Source organism: Pagrus major, chromosome 16, assembly GCF_040436345.1.
Source record: "Pagrus major chromosome 16, Pma_NU_1.0".
NCBI classification, from domain to species: domain Eukaryota; kingdom Metazoa; phylum Chordata; class Actinopteri; order Spariformes; family Sparidae; genus Pagrus; species Pagrus major.
This window is the reverse complement of record NC_133230.1, coordinates 26,659,143-26,680,050: the sequence shown is the minus strand read 5'-3', so window position 1 is coordinate 26,680,050 and position 20,908 is coordinate 26,659,143. Positions and strand designations below refer to the sequence as shown.

Below are 20,908 nucleotides of genomic sequence, written 5' to 3'. Positions count from 1 at the left end.
CAATTTTGTTTTCTTCCAACTCATGCACATACTGTAACTTCATTCACTGTGTTGATTGCTGCACTGCCAACATTCTGCTTTCACTAGTTTAGACCCAGTGGACACAAGAATACATTGATTTTTGTTCTTCAATCCATCCAAGACTTTTATGTATTAGTGGGGTGAACGCTTCAGCCTCATAACATGAAGTTTATCATTTGAATAGTGTGTGGGTGAGCTTATACCTCAGCGTGTGTGACAGGCACAGAACTGATGCCAGCATTGACGGCGGTCCAGGAGCGAGCGGTGAGCACACAGGCAAACAGCGGGTACAGATCTCCAGCTCCTAGTCTGCGGCTGTAACGCTCCACCCCGGGCATGTCACCTTTAATTAGAGCCTGCCACAGCCGACAGTAGTCCAACCTGAAGTCTGGCTGCAGGACCTGGAGGGGAGGGAAAACCCATGATTAAATGTCTTTTGTTAGGATTTTATCTACTTAAATGTGTGAATGCATGTCACAACCTACTGATGAAGATCATCACTGTTTAATTCAGAGATTTTGAGGCACACAGATAAAGCATAGTTTAAGGTACAGTAATTCTAAGTGCTGTATCGTAGGCAACTGGACGTGTTTCAGTTTGCTGAACATGTTTCACCTCTCATCCAAGAGGCTTCTTCAGTTCTAACTAACTGGAGGAGCTGCAGGGTTTTAAACTCTGTGTGGGAGTGTCCTTACAGAGTTGTTAGGGCCACTTGTGGGTCATTGACCCAACCGGCCTTCATGTGGGTTGCTAGGGCTAGGTGAGCCCAGGTGTGAATGGTTGTTAAGCTGTCTGGGGAGAAAACTCAGTACTGCATTGTAGGTGGGTGATAAGTAATGTCTTAGGCTGTACATAGGCCATACAGTACATACTTTTGATTACATACTGCTGTACAGTATGTAATTAACAGTATGTACTGTAACCCAGTGCCACTCTAGTTTATCATACAATTTACCACCTGTTAATGTGTTAATATAAATATGATGGTCATTTGCGAGCAATATGAGTTCATGTATATATTTATATACCTGCTGCACATTTTAAAACGAGAAGTTATACATTTTAATTTTACTGTAGCATAGCACTTTAAGTGGTCTTGCCTGTCTTTGGACTGAAAACTTTACCTTGCGTAGCAGCTGGATTCAAGAGATTACATGATCATGTGATCTTGTAAATCCATCTTGCCAGGGGTTAGGGTTAGGGTTAGGGGTTAGCGTTAGCCTTGAGCTTGTGGGCCGAACACACAGCGCATCAACCAATCAGCATCCTATGAGGAACTACTGGCAGCTACCGGCGTGGTTTAGGTGTGACGACCAGTGAGAGAAGAGACTGTTTGTTTGAAAACAACAACTGTAGAGTATACTTAATTGAAGGTGGAGCAAAGAACAGCACTGAAGAATTTTCTTGATGGTAAATATGTACCCGCTCTTTTCTCGCCTGGCTTAGGCAAGAGATTGATTTACCAACTGGCTCCTCTGGTTGTAGTGCTCTCCTACTGTTGATCTGATTGGTTGAAGTAAGCCTGTGATTGACGGTGATAGACAGATGGTTCATTTAATCATCTGCCAGGTATTTTTTTAAAAGTGCCTGCCCTTTTCTAAAAGGTTTCTAGCAGCGCCTTTCCAGATGGCTCTATGTAACAAGCCAACTGTCGGTCAGGTTACTGGAAACAGGCACACTTGAAGAAAATCAACACAAATTTTACTACAATTGAATACCAAGTCTCATTTAGATGCAAAGGACCTAAGGCCTAGGGCGTTGCTACAAACACATCTGGCAGGGGCTCCTCACCAACATATTTTTTTGCAGGTTTTAGAAGTTAAAATATGTTCAACCTTTCAGCGCGAGCATGGAGTCGCACGGATTTTCCCATTAATCAAATAAGATGGTCGGATTCACACGCAGCCCAGCTCCACGTTTTGTTCCAAATCAGCCTTTTCCAAAGCGTTTTTAAAGCGACCTCACCTGTAGCGACACATCCTGAGTCCTGTTTTTATTGTGTTCTAAGTATATCTACCCAATTAACATTTTCTTTGTCGTGACTCATGGGAGTACAGTATCCTGCTGCTATTGGGTTTATTGACAACACAGACTATCAACTATCACTCATCTCGATATAAACATGCTATTACAGTGTGTTATGTATTGTATGCATCGATGTAATAATTTCTTCATCATGCATGTATGGACATAGATCTAGCCAAATAGTAAGAATGTAATAAATGTGCTGCTTTCTCTTAACACATGTCATACTTTAGACAGTCAGTCCGCTGGCTAAAAGCCCTCTGCCACTTCCAGACCAACTGCAGCAATTTAGGAACATACGCAATTTGTAGTGTGTGTGTGTGTGTGTGTGTGTGTGTGTGTGTGTGTGAGAGATGAAGGAATTGCATATTTATTGCTAAATTCTCTTCATGAATACAGGAACAAGCATTAAACATACTCATGTCAGACCCGTGGATGTCTGTTTCAGCCTGCAAGTGTTTGTTGGATCAACTGTGTTAACAATCAAAGAGAGTGTGTGTGTGTGTGTGTGTGTGTGTGTGTGTGTGTGTGTGTGTGTGTGTGTGTGTGTGTGTGTGTGTGTGTGTGTGTGTGTGTGTGTGTGTGTGCGTGCGTGTGTGTGTGTGCAAAACATGAGAGTGCACATATGAACCTGTATAATTTAGGCTAGGATGCACTAATCTAAACCCAGTACACTGCACTCTGCATCAAATGAGTTGTTTATCAAAAAGCTTTTATCCTGCTGGAGCTCTGCTAAAAGTGTGTGTGTGTGCCTGTGGAAGTTTGTGTGGCATCCATGTTTTGTTTTTATGTGCATCTTGACTGTGTGTTTGCTGCTCTACCTATTTACTCAGGCCTCAGCCAGCAGCATGAAAAATGGACTGCAATATTAGAACAAATGGTATTTTCTTTATGTGTGGGCAGCCTGGAGATCTCCCACCTGATAAAGGCCATGATCGAGGAGGACAATCTCAGTCTTCTTGCTCTGGGGACACTTTGCGACCAGCACGTTGCCTGGATGCGGGTCGCAGTGAACGAAGCCATGGACGAAGATCATTTCGCTGTACATCTTACCCAGGTTCTCTGAGATCTGTTGAGAACATGATGAAGAAGTGTTAGGTAACAGTTAAATCTCAATAGATTTCACAGAAATGAGGAAAAAAGATGAAAAATACAAAAATTGACAAAAAAAATGTGAGTTAAAGATTTTTATCTGGCCAGCACATTCATATGTTTTGAAAGTGATTCAAAGAAAGATGCAACATATTTTTGATCCTATATTTCTTTATTAAACACAGCTGTTAGAGGGATGAGTGTTAATGAGGTATTGTATCCATTAGTTTGTATGTAAGATCAAATCCTGGAAGTTTACTTTCACTGTAAGTTAGTTTTAGTGCCGTACCACCAGACTACAGACCAACTTCTTTCCTCAGGCTGTGAATCCTCAGCTATGCGTCATGACAAAACAAAACCAAAAGAAATGTATGACTTATCCAACTTGGAAAGGACAGAATATGACTGCGTGGCATCAAGACTATAATATAATAACAATCCAGTCCTCTAGCTGGTGGTCTCATTTGCTTTCAGGTCATATGCAGGCATCAGTATTAAACTGAGACGTTTTCATCACCTGTTGAAAGTTTCTTATGTTTAAGAATAAAAACAAATCACACCACATGGGTGCAACTGAAGAAAAACTCCAGGTATCCAGATATTATTGGCTTAATATTACAAGATATTATCCAAATATGATGATATCTATAGTGATACTATCCAATATCAAGTTGACTTTACTTAAATATAAAAAAAAATCAGTAAACCGATTACCTCTGAATAACCCAGTAAAGTAGACTATTACATTTAAGTTGTACAAGCTAAAACGTTTGAACAACTTAAATTATTAGTCTGCCATACTCAGTAATATTGAGTTAATTGTTTTTTTCCTTTTTTTTTTTTTTTTTAAAGTAAAGTCACTGTCAGATTTTACAGTGTATGGATATAGATTTCATGTCTACAGCTGGTTAAAATGGTAGTGACTTCCTATTTTCAGAGTACTAGATTACAAGACTAGCGGAGTATATAAAACAAAATATACAATAAACAAAATATATGGACACTAAAATAAAGACCATAACCTATAAACAGCTCTCTGAAGTAGTCGTGAGGAAATTGGTCCTCAGAGATAGCAACACAAGGCTGCGCGCACACACACACACACACACACACACACACACACACACACACACACACACACACACACACACACACACACACACACACACACACACACACACACACACACACACACACACACACACACCTATTTAGCAAGAAAGCAGATAGGCAACAAATTATCTCAGAGAAGAATGGGCAGACACTAATTGCCATTAATTAGAGCTCCTTAGATTGTCACTGAAGAGAAAGTGAAGTTGACACACACACACACACACACACACACACAAAGAGGGGATGATGATTTTACTGCTGGATTGCAAACAAAGGAACGAGTGAGATGCACTGCTATTAATTTTCCCATTTGGTCGGTAATATCCTGTTTTTGTCTGCTTAACAAAATGTCTCAGTTTGTCCACAGCTCGTCATCGCTCACATCTTGTGTTACTGTTTTCTTTTTTATCTGGAACTCAAAATGTGTTTTAGCACAGGCTACGCTACATGCTATGCTGATGTAACACAGACTGAAAAGCTGTCCTCTAGATGTTGGTACACGGGCAACCTCTTTAGCATGTTCATGTTAATTTACAGGTAAGAAAAAAACAAAGGGACGTGGTTGCATTAAACATCAGTGAGAAAACATGAGAATCATTTCAACCAGCTCAACAGAATGCCCGACTGAGACACTGGTACCACTGAGTTTATGAATGCAGTCCAGTCGGTGCATGCATTCATATCTTAAATCTTACCGATATGGGGGAGAATGCAAAAAAATGCGGGCAAAGCTTCGGCCCATTCTGGTCACGTTAAGGAGCCGAGCTCAGAGGAAAGTCTATCTGGGCCCCATCCATCTTGTGATTACACAGAGAGACAGGGTCCAGCATGCACTGCTGCCACCTAATAATTCTATCCATCCTGTCGTTCTGTGTGAGTGTGTGTGTTTTATTATGTCCTCTATCTCATCAGCTGCTGACTGACTCATCATTACGTCCTAATGCTCAGATGGTATGCCCCTGTCTGTCTGTATCTGTGTGTGTGTGTGTGTGTGTGTGTGTGTTTATATGATCATGCGCGCATAAGAAGGGCAATAAATTATTTCTTGTGTGTTGTGTATTTGTCATTGTCATCTAATCTGTTCTCTTGTTGTGTGTGTACTTGTGTGTTTCCTACGCGTTAGCATTTTAGTATGTGTGTTTGTGTATGTGTGTGTGTGTGTGTGTGTGTGTGGGGGGTTTATTATTGTTGTTGTTATAATAATAACAATAATAAAAATAATAACAGTAATAATAACAATAATGAACATAATGATAACAGTAATAACAATAATGAACATAATAATAACAGTAATAATAATAATAAGAAGAAGAACAACAATAACAATAAGAATAATAATTATAGTAATAATAATGGTAATAATAATAATAACAATAATAATAATAGTTGTGATTATAACAATAATCATAGTAGTAATAACACTGTTAATGCACTGTGATGTTGACTGCTGACTGGAGCTGGAGGTGAAATGTGATTTACTTCATGAACAACATTAGAGAGGACAGGGGACAAGAAGAGAGACAATTCTAGTCTCTGGTCAGCAGGCTATTGAACTGAACTGTCCTCAATTTAACCACACACACACACACACACACACACACACACACACACACACACACGCGCACACACACACACACACACACACACACACACACACACACAGTCGGTGTGTGCTGTTGCCCGCTAACGTTAGCTAAGGGCTAGTTCACAATAAAGTAAAGTGGCTGTTTGGGGCAGATAAACACTGCATGAGTAACTCAAATAAACACAAATGATCCTGCCTTTAAAATAGATTTACTGTTGATGTATAAACCATGAAACAACCCCCACTGCTGATGAATGTCTACCTGATGTGACTCAGGCACAAAAGTTCACAGACGAGTTAATGGTTTAAAGTTTTATTCATCGTTCACCAACTTTCCTATCGTGGAAGTAGTGGCAGTGACCTCATGAAAAGCACCGCTAGCTTGAGTAAATTTGTCATTCCTCTAGGTTTGAACATTGTTGAAAACATTTGGGATAGTGTAAGTACACAACTGTGGGAATTAAACATTTCAAATTAAGAAATGTAGAAATCACTGTATAGATTTGGTGGTGACTGATTCTCTGTGAGAAAGTTGTGAGGAAGTCAGCTGACAGTCACCCTCTGAGGTCATCTTAACGGGCCATTGTTCTGAGGAAGACATGATCAATACTGGAATGTGTGACTGATTGAGTCAGCCTCTTCATCAGGTATGTAACCACTGTTCTGTTGTCACCTGGCAGTATATAAGTCAAGACAATCTGGACGACTGCAGAGAACACTGTGGGTCTTCTCTCCACGCTGCATGTATCAAAGAGTTCTGATTCATGTCTGTGATTCTCCAACAACCATTAAATTGGACTGAATTAGACAGACTTGTAGAGTCGTGGAAAATGGGAACAGTGCGAGTTCTGCCTTTGTATCAAGCAGCAAAAGAGTTGTAGCGAGATGTGTTTGAGGTCAGCTGCCTCGTGTGTCATTGCACATCCTGTTATGTGGTTAGTGTGCACGTCACAATGTCAATGCTGAAATGATATATTGTGCTGCTCTACTGTTACGTCTGTATTTTAATGTAATCTATGAGCATAACACTGTTTGATTGACCAAACAGGTACTGTATAGCACAATTTAGAGTAGATATAACAATTTTGGGTGATTGTTATAATAATTTATGAAGCATTGGATTTTCGGCGGTTGTTTGGACACCTCGGCTCTTGCAAATTGTGATGGGCTTCCTTTTTTTTTTTTTTTTTCTAATTGTAGAATAAGTAATTTATTAATTGAAGTAATTTGTGAAATGATGATGAAAACAATCATTAGTTTCAGCCAAACCAGGCAGATTCAACTGTGAGTGATCAGTTTGTAGTTGTCCTGATAAGGGCTGGCTGCAGGTTGCATATCTGCATTTTGCTAATAACTCTTTAATAAATGTATTGTTTAGGAAGTGAGCTGCTGGCTCATCTCAGTTACATTACAAGGACACAGGACACAGGACACTTACATATTATACTGTGACCCTGACTGATTGCTAATCGATCGATTGGCATTCAATAGTGTAGTTTGAACCGTTCTGTATGTAATTAGTACAATCTAGAAATTAACTTATAAATGTGACATCAGCGATATTTCTCAACCAAGAAATTAAAAAAACGACAGCTCTCAGTTTGTTAATGTAGGTATTTCTCTCTCACACACACACACACACACACACACACACACACTCAGAAAAGCTTTTAATTGTTTGAAGGCTGTGTGTCATGAGAACACTGAGGCATAAAACAGAAAAGGGATGAAACAGTAGAGAGTAAACCTTGTGAGGACATCAGCTAGCACACAGCTGAAAAAGCTTGGTACATTACGGCGCATGTACACAGAAGGTCCTTCAGCCACAGTCATCTGTCTCACATGGATGTGAATCTCTTCTATTATAAGCAATACAGCTCCATGGACTGTAACACCATGTGTTTCACTAATGCTATATCCGTGTACATTAGTATATGATTAATCTGACTGTGTATTGTGCTCTGAGCACTATCAAACCATGTTTGACCTGCACTCATTACTGTCCCTGAACGCATCCTCTGCAGACAAAGGACTGAAGCTGCTGCTGCAGCTAACATACCGTTTTCAGTATGCAAGCTGTGTAGTCAAGCTGTTAGTGTGCGTGTGTGTGTGTGTGTGTGTGTGTGTGTGTGTGTGTGTGTGTGTGTGTGCGCGTGTGTGTGTGTGCATGTGAGTGTGTGATAGCACCTGGATCATCAGTCAATAAACTATTATCTTGTGTAACCTACACACAGCCTGACAGAGAGCAGCGGAGCAGCAGGCAGTACCTCGTTGACATTGATGCCGTGTTTCTTCATGTAGTCCCTGTCGTTGACCTGACCCCCCTCAGCAAACTCCATGGTCAGGATCCTCTTCGTGCACAGGTTCCAGTGGATCATGGGAACCTGTGGAAAGAAGAGAGTTTATTTTCCCATATAATTTTTATTACAGTTTGTGGGTCAACCACTTTTTCACTAGATTCTGTTACTGTGCAGCTGTCCTACAGGTGTGCATTTGATTATAGGTTGAGGTTCAGCTCTATTTAGGATCCACTTCCAGGATTAATCAAAGGTTTTATCTTCTCCCTCTTTTTTAAAAGGTGTCATTTGTGAGAAATGGCCAGAATTCGCAGATAGCTCCAAAATTATAGGGGGCAGCTTAACTGTTTACCACTACTCACTATACTGCTGTAGCTATCTTTGGCTGTAGTGAAAAGGTGCCATTAGCAAGTGCATGCAGGCAGGCAGGTACATAGAAATTTGAGGTGCAAGTGCTATTACAAACAGGACGGGCTGGGGCTAGCTAGTTAGCATGCTAACTTCAGTATACATCTTTGCAGCACAATACATAAACATCTTTGACATAACGTCAACACTGTTGTTTAGTTCATTTTGCTTTATATTTTGAACTAAAATCTTGGCCTCATATTTGCTATTTCCTCTTTAATAGCAAGGAATGATAAAAAAAACATTCAGGTAGCCTTTTAATTAAATAATAAATATGCAATATTTTTGGAAAAACCTTAATATTATAACATGTATTAAGTATGTAACCATAAATAGATTTTACTAGAATGGCACTCAGTAGAGCTCATACCTCTGGCCAAAGCCCAACACTCCCATTTTATTAAATCAAGCCTAATCTAATATCAAACTCGATCGCCCTTTATCATTTGAAATTTTAAACCACCCACAACTGCTTGACCTAAAAACGCCGTATCTCACAATGTTAAAGAAAGTGAGAACAAATTCCTGAATCCGTACGTTTATGCAGATCTGCACCAAAAGTTAATGGGCTTTATTCTGGGCCGAGACACATAATCTGTCCAAGTTTAATGGAGATGTGCTCGGTCGTTTTTGTGTAATCCAACTAACCAACCAACAAACAGACAGACAAACAGAGGTAAAAATGGATTGAAAAGGACTTGAATTTGATTAATTTGATTCAATACTAGGTACAGTATCACTTCAGTATAGTGATATTGAACCCCAACTAATTGGATCGTAACTATTTAAAATAGGAAAGTTAACAAATATACTGAACACTTCTAAAAAACATTCACATACAACTACACTGGCTCCATGATAACTTATTGACTGCCTATCATTCACCCAGACGTCCTGGCAGTGATTTTTTAAGTGTAAATGTAGTGAAGTGCTTTGAGTTGATGCGTCTGCAGCCTGTCAGATAACCTGAGTCCTGCCCTCAGCTCACCTCTGTGGGCTTCAAACAGTCCTCCTCCTCTCTGGGACTCAGATTAGTTTTATCCAAAACTCTCAGATAAAGTGTGTATGTATGCATGTGTGTGTGTGTGTGTGTGTGTGTGTGTGTGTGTGTGTGTGTGTGTGTGTGTGTGTGTGTGTGTGTGTGTGTGTGTGTGTGTGTGTGTGCGTGTGTGTGTGTGTGAGCACCCGATTATCAAGCATTCAAGATTTTCTTTTGGTATAATACAAAGGCTTCCATAGTCCAATTTTAGCTCCGTCTTTGTCTTCTTTTATGGTTTGACTGTCACCATTGTTCATTGTGTCTACGTCAATAGGACGTACAGTCACAAGCACGACATTCAAATCACTTACACACATGAGTTATATCTCCATTAATCACAGCACCTGTTTAAGTTGGAAGAAGACAGTTGATCTGATTTTTACAAGGCCTTGCAAGCAAACGTGATCATTCAAGATGAACTGGGCCTTTGCAGGATCCATCACCAGAGTTCATCATACAATGAAACCAGTTAGAAAAATGTGTCCAACTCGCTTACGACTTCAAATTGAATGCTTTTCTTCTTTTTTCCTGTCATTTAAATATAACGTTATATTGTTGGATGTTCATATTAAACTTGGCCAAAGTTTCAAATATTGAGGTAAACGCAGGTGAAAGTTATCCCTAATGTCGTCAGCTGGTCACAAATTTTATTATTGGTCATTTGTTCCAGGCACAGCCCGCCCACCAAGTACAGGAATGAATCCATCCACCTGCTCAGTCTGTGTATTTGAGGTGATTCACATCAAATGCTATGCATCACTGTCGTAGCATAGCACTGTTTCTGTGCTATGCTGGGTATTGACGTACCCAGCTGTTCAAGATGCTGCACATGCTCACTCATGCGCTATTTACGCTACCGGGCAACTACTCAGATCTGTTAGTAACACTGCTAACAGCAATGTTGTTAGTGGTCCTATTAGCTGACTCTCCCCAGAGGCATCTTATTTATTGGCATTTAGTCCCTGAATAAAAATATAGGTCTGGAAATTAGTATAATAGGTCCCCTAAAATAATAAAATATAAAGAATAAACAACAACGACACAACAACCGCTAAATATCAAATAAGTACTTTGGATTATATTTTGGTCCCTTCAAGTATCCTAAGACATCTGTTTTACTCACACAATTCATCATTGACGTCTGATAGCAAAATATTATCAGCATGAAAAATGTTTCTGTTCAATACATCAGCGAGAACTGTTCCACTGTTTTCTGCTATGCATATTTGTCCTTGTGGTCGACTGTTCCTGACAACCTACATCATAAGTGGGCCTAATGATCTTGATCAGCATTTGTACAAGATTTTAATATATTGGATGTCAAATGATGGACAATTTTGTATTAGGCCTCCTCTTTTGTCAAGTTTACTGATAGCTTTACTGATTACCTTGATATAAAGGGTACTTGAGTGAGAGTTTCTTAATTGTGCAAGAAAATCGAAGGTTAAACGCTAAAAGAAGAATGGTAAAAAAACAACAACATGTTTAGGTATAGAGCAGGAGTTATGAGTCTGTCAACATTTTAGAAATGTGACTTTTCAATTATGTTAATTTTAGACTCCACTCCGGCCAACTAGAGTTTTACAGGATGTAATAAAAGGCATTAGCACACAATAATCTTTCATTCTGCCAAGTTTTATGTCTCTGTCTGTATTACATGCCAACTTATACAATTAAAAAATGCAGAATAAAAAGAAGCAAACGACAGAGAAGAATACTAAAGAAACTTTTAGCTCTCTAGGTTGAACATCGAACAAAGAAAGGCAGCTGGAAGAATTCTAATTCACATTCACCAGAGCTAATAAAAGTTCTCAAACAGACATATTAAGAAAAAGGACACCAGAAAATTAAATGATAATGGACATGAAGTCTAACTCTGTCTAGCAAAGGAAATATGATTTGTTCTGCTAACCCTGCTCTGTTAGAATTTAGGAAGAGCCGACAGGCAGCACCGAGGATGGCTGTCACACACACAGTGGAAAAATCTGACCTCTATTAACTGCATTGAGTACAATTGTAAATGCTTCGGCCTTAAATTGAAAGAGCCCATCTCAAATTTTTACCAGCTGTTTATTAGTATGAGTGAACACATGGAGCCAACAGGATCAAAAATAAATCCCACTGTTAGCTCCATAGGCCTGTTATTATAACAGGAAGCCAAGTAGAAAAAGTCACATTTTACCTTCAGAAAGGGGAAGTGGGCCAACATCTTGGCCACCCTCTCAGCATTGTGTCCCTCATTGAGGAAGTCTAACTCCAGCGGCATGTTCTTCTTCGCCTCCTCCACCAACCACATGAAGGCAAAGTCCGGGAAAAGCAAGTGGACCGCCTTCAACAGCACCTTCAAATTACAAATTAGAATCAGCCTCAGTATCAAGTACAATAAAACAGGCATGTACATATACAGAGTGGCTGACACATGCCAGTATGCATTAGGACGAGGACAGTTGATGAGATTGAAGGTCATTATTGGGGAAGTCATGTCTGAGGCTGTTAAACAGCTCGATATACAGGTGATTAAAACCAGTTATCAATTATGTTGCGGTTCTGGTATGCTGCTATCAGTCAACACCAAGATAGATGTACTTCATCACATTAGGGGTGCCATGAATCTCAATATCATATTGAACCGTACGATCCGTCCACAGTTCAGTGCGCACTTGTGGGTCACAGATTTTCAGTTTTGCAATTAAATTTTGTGTTACTGCTTGGTATTGGTCTACATTGACATTGGTCTACTCTGCACACATGACATCTATGGTCCTGAAAGATGGATCCCTCCTCTTTGCTCTCCCAAAAGTTTCTTCCATTTTTCCCCAGTTAAGGGTTTATTGGGGAGTTTTTCCTTATCCTAATCTAGAGTCTAAGGATACAGCATGTCGTATGCTGAACAGATTGTTAAGCCCCATGAGGCAAATTTGTGATTTAATAATATTACATATTACTATACAAAAAATTTACCTTATCTGACCATTTTTATCTTCATTTTTCTTTCCTTGCACTTTTGGCAAGTTTCGTATTAGGTCCTCGACAAAGAAAGAATGACATTCATCAATGGTCCTCAGACCTCCAAGTCACCAGGACACCCAAACACTGGTCGTAGCTCAGTCTGTTGAAATTTGGCTTTGGAAACAGAGGATGGCCAGACAGCCCCATCACTAACATCTCTCCCATTAATTGCCTGTCTAAAGGTCCTGTGTGAGCATGTCTGTAAATAAAGTGAAAAAATAAAAAAATCCCCTCAGGGATAAATAAAGTAGTTCTTCTTCGCTTATTTCAAAGCAGTTTACCAGACTCACCTCCATCACCACTATATCCTTGGAGCTCTGTCTCTGGACTTTGGGGTGCTGGACTTTGACAGCCACTGTCCTCCCATCATGCAACACTGCCTTGTGGACCTGGGCTAAGGAGGCTGCACCCTGAGGCTTCTCCTCAAAGGAGACAAATAACTCTGACAGCTGCAGGAGAGAGATACAGATGGAGAGAGAGAGCAGAGGGTAAACGATGGTAAACGAGGGATAGAGAATGATAAAGAAGACGGGAGGGAAAGGGGTGTGGAGTTGAGAGTGGAAGAGAAGTGCAGTCATCAATCTGATCCTCTCTATTTAACTGGCTATTATTAGATACTGTACAATAAACAAATTACAGACAGAGGTGTACATGTGGGTGTAAATGTGATTAATTCTTTCAATTATTGCCTTGGGAAGTAGATTTATTACATCATGGCAACAACGCAACAATCAACTGAGACAAGGTTAACTGACAATGATGATGGCTGGTATTGGACTCAGGAGTCAGGCACTCTAATACTGCAGCAGATAATGACAAAACTATGAGTTAGACTGACTATATACACTGCCCGGCCAAAAGAAGTCACACACTCTAATATTTCATTGGACTGCCTTTAGCTTTGATTACAGCACGCATTCGCCATTTCATCGTTTTGATAAGCTAATGTTATGTCACAACATTTATTTCCATCCAAAGTTGCATTAATGTTACGCCAAGATCTTGTATTGATGATGGGAGAGTCGGCTGCTGCATAAAGTCTTCTCCAGCACATCCAAAAGATCCTCAATGGGGTTAGGGTCTGGACTCTGGTTCTGGGAGCATGAGACATCATTTTCACACATGGACTGGCCACCACACTCTTTCACAGTTTGAGCCTGATGAATCGTGGCGTTGTCATCTTGGAATATGCCCGTGCCATCAGGCAAGAAAAAATCCATCGATGGAAAAACCTGGTCATTTGGTATATTCAGGTAGTCAGGTGACCTCATATTTTGGGCACATAACGTTCCTGAACCTAAACCCGACCAACTGAATCAACCCCAGATCATAACACTGCCCCCACAGGCTTGTACGGTAGGCACTAGGCATGATGGGTGCATCACTTCATCCACCTCTTACCCTGATACTCATCAGACCACATGAACTTTTTCCATTGCTCCAGAGTCCAATCTTTATGCTGCCTAGCAAATTGAAGCCTTTATTTTCTGATCAGCCTCACTGATAAGTGGTTAGGGTTCTTAAGGCTACACAGCTGTTTAGTCCCAATCCATTGAGTTCTCTTCACATTGCCGGTGTGGAAATTCTACTGTTGATTTTTTACAATTTGATTTCACCAAACGTTTAAGTGATCTCCAATCACAATCATTCAAGACTTATTCCGACCGCAATTCTTCCTCAAAGATGATGGTTCACCACTATCCTTCCAGTTGTTAATAATGCGTTGGACAGTTCTTAACCCAATTTTAGTAGTTTCAGCAATCTCCTTAGTTATTTTCTTGCTTGATGCAGGCCAATAATTTGACCCTTCTGAAACAGAGTAATATCTTTTCCACAACCACAGGATATGTCTTCAGACACGGTTGTTTAAGAAATAGGAAGCTGGTTGGCATCCTAACTCCAGTAAACATCTCTGCAACACAGTACTTAGATGGCTTTGACATACCATCAACACTGCTGTTTCTTTTACATTAGAAAGTGTTAGTTAATTTTTTTAATGTTTTAAACAGAATTTCTGGCTATATCATACAGATTGCACCTTTAAGTAGGAAATTCAGTCATTTTTCAAGTTGTTATGGAACATTAATTAAGGAATAATTTCATCTCTAAATCATGGTAGCTCTTTGAAAAAGGGGACACAGCTTTTACAACAAATGTAGAATAATGCACATTTAAACCATTGACCTTGTTCTTCCTGCTTACGTTCTTCCCTACAAGGCCCATCAGGCACTGGGATCATAAGGATGTCGACCTGCTCCCGCACTGCAGGCAGAAACCTAAAAGTAGTAGTACTGAGCTGAGAACTGCTCAGAATAACTTACTGCCACAAGACATGCTCTGAGTGTTTGTCATGGGACATGTTCCTCTACTGGTGTAAAGCTGTAGACTGTCAAGACTGTGCTCAGTTTTATGAAGACAATGTTATTCTATCCTGACAGGGAAACAATGGGAAATGTTATAATTGGTAGGGGATAGACTAACGTCTCTTAAAAAAAGAAAAACTGCCAGTGGGGAGAGATAATGTTACTTGTTCAGCATGTGCATCATCCCTTGTTTCTGCAGTTTAGTAGATGTAAGTTGCAGTACCAGAGGCTCAGGGGTCGGCTGTACTCTCACCGCCCAGAAACATGGTCTTTTTGAACAAAGTGTTTGAAGCTACGTGTTACCCCTATGCTCAGGTGAATTTCCCCTTTGTAGTGCAATTTCCTGTACTGTGAAAATGACACTTGAAACAAGTTGGTTTGTGCTGCCAGCAGGAGAAAGATTATGTTTGCTGTAAGGAGGTACGATTGGAAGACTCAATAACAGTCAAAATGGTGAATGTAATTGTTTTTTGCAGTGTGACGTCTCTGTTGAACAATCTTGTTAGGCTGCAGTCAGATTGTGGTAAACCAATTTTAGTAACAGAGGAGGAGGTTAAGACAATCTGAAAGATCCTCATGCTGAGTTTTAAAAGAGTGTCAGGAGCAATGGAGTCCTGTGATGATGCGTCATTAGCTAAACAACCACCCACCCAAACACTGCTGCAGACTAAGTACATCCTCCCATGACAACAACAATGTCCGATGGCAGTGGTCCCTCAGCACGACAATGCAAACTGCAACACTGCAAAAAACTCCTCAGGGTTGGCCCAAGAAACATGTGAAAGAGTTTATGTTGTTGAACTGGCATCCAAATTTACCTGCTATCGACCCAATCAAGAGCCACAGGACCTGCTGCAACAAATTAGATCAATGGACTTCTCACTGTAGATATAACATGGTTCTGACCCATTTAGGGATGGAAACAGGACCTCTGGGGGTGCCCTGTGGTGTCTGATACCAGGGCATTGGTGTGGCATCCATGGATCCAGTATGAAACAGTATTGGGTTTCCCAGCAGAATATTGCATTGTACCAAGATGAACAATGTTATTCACTTCACCGGCTAGTCCTTTCAATGGTGTGGCTGATTGTGTAGACTTGTGTTTGAAGAGTTCCGTCTTCAATAGGAACCATTGTTGGTTTGAGTCAAATCCTTGCCAGGCTGGGCTGAAGTGCTGCGTCAAACTGAGTAGAGCCTGCCAGGAACAGACTGCATCATATTAGAAGTATTAATATGATAACAAAGTGGATAATTCTTTCTTTAAAAATAATTTTCACTCTCACTATTAACTGTATGGATCACAATACAATCTGCTGATAAGTAACAGTGTGCTTAAGACGGAAGTAATTACAGAAATGATACGCCTTTCCTTTTGTGCTGTATGAATAATTTCCTTGGACAAAATATCTAAAAAAAAAACAAATGAAATTGTATTTAATTGGGGAGCTGGGCAAAACCAATCCATTGCAGTGTTTATAGGGAGAAATAAACCCAGTATAGATAATGGGTATCATCTGTCTTGGTGCTTCCTGTACAGTAGGAGGCATATTTCTAATAATCTAAACATACGGAGACAGACACAGCTCCTTTAAAGATTCTGTGTGACCATTGCTGCCTCTTGATATGCTCTGCCCCCCCCCACAACTCTCTTATCACAGTGCTGCGCATTTAGCACCCAGTGTGCCCTTTGAGCAGAGGTAGTCCCTCATTACCTTCCACTCATCTCTGTGGACACACAGAACACACACACACATAAATTAGTGTGTGGGTTTGAAGGTTAAATAGGCTTCCCAAGGGACCTGGAGTCATTAGAACAGACTTATTGTATGCTTTGGAACCGCCACGCTGCCCTGAGGCTTCGCTGGCTCACGGATACAAACCTGTTCATGGAACAAGAAAAAGGCAACATGCTGCGTAAAGAACACAGCTTCTACCCCCACATACTGCATCACCTTTATGTACTTGAAGTATTTGGTGTCATTCTCAGAACTAATGATGCTGTGATCTGGCTTTCACCAGAGAAACCTTCACAGGGGGATGCGTCTTGCTCATTATTAGTCACTCATTTGCTAGTGTAACAATCTGGAATATCCACCTTTAACCACTAAAATAAACCTAAAATTGCCTTTGAAGAGAAGAGCACGCTGCAAGACTCCCGATTACAAGACAGAAAGTTATGAAGTGTGAACAGCACAGCGATCTGATGACTTTGAACGTTATGTAGTGTGGCTAAGGCACTAATTGACGGACTTCCTGTGCAAATTGTCACTCTGTCCACCATGTTAAAATTGTCAAAAAATTATCAATCATAATTCTTATTTCAATGTTGCAACCTGGCTCAATGAAGAGCAGAGGAGGAAGACCCCACATGACTTAGTTTTACCCAACAATAATAAATTAGATATCGGTGGCGGTGGCGAGAAAATGACATGGCATAGTTCATATGAGTTGTTCTTGTGAAGGTCATATGCTTAATTTATGGAAGGACTCACAAACAAACTACTTAATCATTGGAGGACTTTTTAAGTTCCTGTCTGCCACACATTTAGGACCCAACATTTAGGACCCAATGACCGCTTTCACTAAAACAACACAGTTGAGATGGTGAACATACAAAGGGTATGGCAGCCATATCACACTATAAGAACAAGGCATTGTATTGGTACTGGTACTCTACTAGTGCATTGACTGCACTCCAGGGCTGGTGATATGACATTACAATAACACAGCAATATTTTTAGGCTATATCACGATACGCAATACACAATACATACATCTCAATATTTTGAAATCCTCAAAAGCACTTCATGAATGCTAGTATTGGAAGCAAAATGAAATATCACAATAACTTTGACCAAATACCTCAATATTGATATTGCAACAATGTAGGGATGACTATTGGTACTTTCACAAATATGAACACAATGGGACAATGAGATGTTTGATAAATAATCATCAGTAATGTGGATATAAAGACTGGGTGGGTAAAGGCTAGTGTTAGAACAAGCAGAACAGTCTGATGAGTTCAGAAAATGACATCACTTTACTGTAATGCAGCCTTTAAAACCAGGAAAAGACAACATGTATGCAATATCATGACATAACAACATCAAAGACCATATATAGTCCCATATCACAATACTGGTATGAAATTTATATTTTGCCCAGCCGTACTTCACTCTTCTTCATCTACTACAGAAGATTATTTAGCATGCTTTGCCTGTGTTGGTTTTGGTTTGGAGAGAGACTGGACGTATCCATTCATATTCATACTTCAAACTGTACCAAGGGGGGAATTCCCCTGTTATTTGTACCTAGTGAAACATAAAGAGGCTAATTTGAACATGATGTTGGCCCATCAGGTAGAGGCTGAACATGAGCCCTGTAGAAGATGCCATCGGATGATAAATTATGCAAGCAGCACGGGATCCTGTGTGGGAACAGCTGAGCTATTCATTATGCAAATATGCTAAATGGAATGAAATTGTCTGCACCCACCAGTGTCTAGCCAGTACGACGATGAGTATCCACTGGGAACTGACATCCAGAGTGCCTACATGGGTTAAGGAAACATGTAATTTCTCAGGTGGGCCTGTCACTTTAAGCAGTGGTGCGATATCTGAGAAATTAGATTATTGGATTGTTTTTAGATAGTGTTAGAATAAAAGAGGGTCCACACTAACAGTCCAACCTCTTTGTCATGTTTACAGTGTTCGCAGTTCTGGCTGAATCACCAGCGCCTGTAGAATCTGGTTCAACAGTCGTAGCACCCAAACACTGCTTATGTTAATCTCAGCTGTGGAGTTAATAAACATGGTAATGTATGCGCGTGGGCTCCACTCCCAGAGGGCAGACCCGCAGTGACATACGTTCCCTGAAATGAGTTATGGCACAAATAAAATGGCCCCCGAGGCCTCACAGTTGGATGGCAGCACATCGGCGTCTGTGTCAGCATGGCAAGGTGGCCATTTTGGCTGCTGGCAGCCAGCCACAGCCCCAGCTGGATGAAGACACATAAATCATTACAGCAGAGAGGAGAAAAAATTAAAGAGATTTCTTTAGTGAGAGTCTCCTCCATAAAAACTCTAACATCCCTGTCTTAATGTAAGATGTCCAGGGTCTGGTACTAGAGGAGGAATCTGTGCTGTACACTCTCAAACAGTTTCATGTGTTTCTGATTCTTTCTTCTTCATTCTTCTCTTATTTCTACAACAAATACTCAGCAACTAATCATTTCCAATCCCTTCCATTTTGCCATTTTACAAATGCTGTTAAACCACCGTCAACGATACTCAGCACAGAATTATTGCTGTGGAGATGTACATTATACAGAATGCCCCATACAAGCTGCAGTACATGTATTTCCATCCCATTATTCACACCCTAATGGCTTGTTTGCTTGCGTTTGCCTGGCCTTTATTTGTTTGTGATGGAACGCTCTCCACAAACACATCTGTGACTGCGCCAATCTAACCACCCTACTCTGAACTCACCTCATGAGACGTATTAGGTATTCTGATGCTGATTATGATTGTAGTAGCAGTAGTAGTAGTAGTAGTAGCAGTAGTAGTATTACTAGTAGTAGTAGTAGTAGTAGCAGTAGTAGTATTACTACTAGTAGTAGTAGTAGTAGTAGTAGTAGTATTACTAGTAGTACTAGTAGTAGTAGTAGTATTACTAGTAGTAGTAGTAGTAGTAGTAGTAGTAGCAGCAGCAGTAGTAGTAGCTGTAGCAGTAGCTGTAGTAGCAGTAGTAGCAGTAGCAGTAGTAGCAGTAGTAGTAGTAGTAGCAGCAGCAGTAGTAGTAGCAGCAGTAGTAGTAGTAGTATTACGAGCAGTTAGTAGTAGTAGTAGTAGTAGAAGTAGTAGCATTAGCAGTAGTAGTAGCACTAGTAGTAGCAGTACTGGTAGTGTTAGTAGTATAGTAGCAGTAGCAGTAGCGTTAGTAGTAGTAGTAGTAATAGTAATAGTAATAGTAGGCTAGTAGTAGCAGCAGTAGTAGCAGTAGTAACAGTTGTAGTAGTAGTAGTAGCAGTTGCAGTGGCAGTAATAGTAGTAGTGGTAATAGTAGTAATAGTAGTAATAGTAGCAGGAGTAGTAGCAGCAGTATTAGTAGTAACAGTAGTATAGCAGTGGAAGTAGTAGCAGTAGTAGTAGCAGTAGCAGTAGTACTAATAGTAGCAGAAGTACTAGCAGTGGCAGTAATAGTAGCAGTAGTAGTAGCCGTTGTAGTAGTAGTAGCAGTAATAGTAATAGTAGCAGTAGCAGTATCAGTTGTAGTAGTAGTAGTAGTAGCCGTTGTAGTAGTAGTAGCAGTAATAGTAATAGTAGCAGTAGCAGTAGTAGTATCAGTTGTAGTAGTAGTAGTAGTATTAATAGTAATAGTAATAGTAACAGTAGAAGTAGTAGTAGCCGTTGTAGTAGTAGTAGCAGTAGTGTGACACATCACCACCCTGGTTAAAAGGCAGAGTAAAGGCTGTACTTGCTCTGTGTCACAGAGTGGCTTCATGGCATATTAATATTTGACGCACATCCATTACTGGGAAGTGCCAGTTCATGTGGTTGCCTATCCGTCTAGATTAATATACCGAGTTGGAGGCTGTGCTGGTTTCAGCACACACAGACTCTTCACTACAGGCGCAGCCACTTCAAAAGTGCCTGAGAAAAGTGTGTTTTGGGCAAAACAGCTGGCAGTGCGCCTTCATTATGTTTCAACTCCTTAAAACTGCTAGAAAAAAAGAGTTAATTTAACAATCCTATTGCCCAAAAATACAAACCAGACTAGTATTTTTAAACAGGATAATGCAGTCTAAACCGTGTGTTACAAAACATAACACCATCAGCTTAAAGCTTCCAAGTCATTTTCTATTTTTTGGCTAGACAAGTGTGGGTTTGAGAATGTGCTGCGTCTTCCTGAATGTTCACAGATGTCCCTACAATCATGCTCACCCTGCCTT

General features: G+C 40.3%; 1 protein-coding gene across 1 annotated transcript in view; it reads right to left on the bottom strand.

The window, feature by feature from the left end:
• Nucleotides 1-20,908, bottom strand: part of adck1 (aarF domain containing kinase 1) — a 66,232-nt gene that overhangs the window by 15,683 nt on the left and 29,641 nt on the right. The window contains exons 5-9 of the mRNA XM_073482831.1: nucleotides 12,880-13,038; nucleotides 11,763-11,921; nucleotides 8,104-8,220; nucleotides 2,966-3,115; nucleotides 225-422 (exon numbers count right to left, since the gene is read on the bottom strand). Of these exons, the coding sequence (XP_073338932.1) occupies nucleotides 225-422; nucleotides 2,966-3,115; nucleotides 8,104-8,220; nucleotides 11,763-11,921; nucleotides 12,880-13,038 (783 nt within the window). The remainder of the gene's footprint in view (nucleotides 1-224; nucleotides 423-2,965; nucleotides 3,116-8,103; nucleotides 8,221-11,762; nucleotides 11,922-12,879; nucleotides 13,039-20,908) is intronic.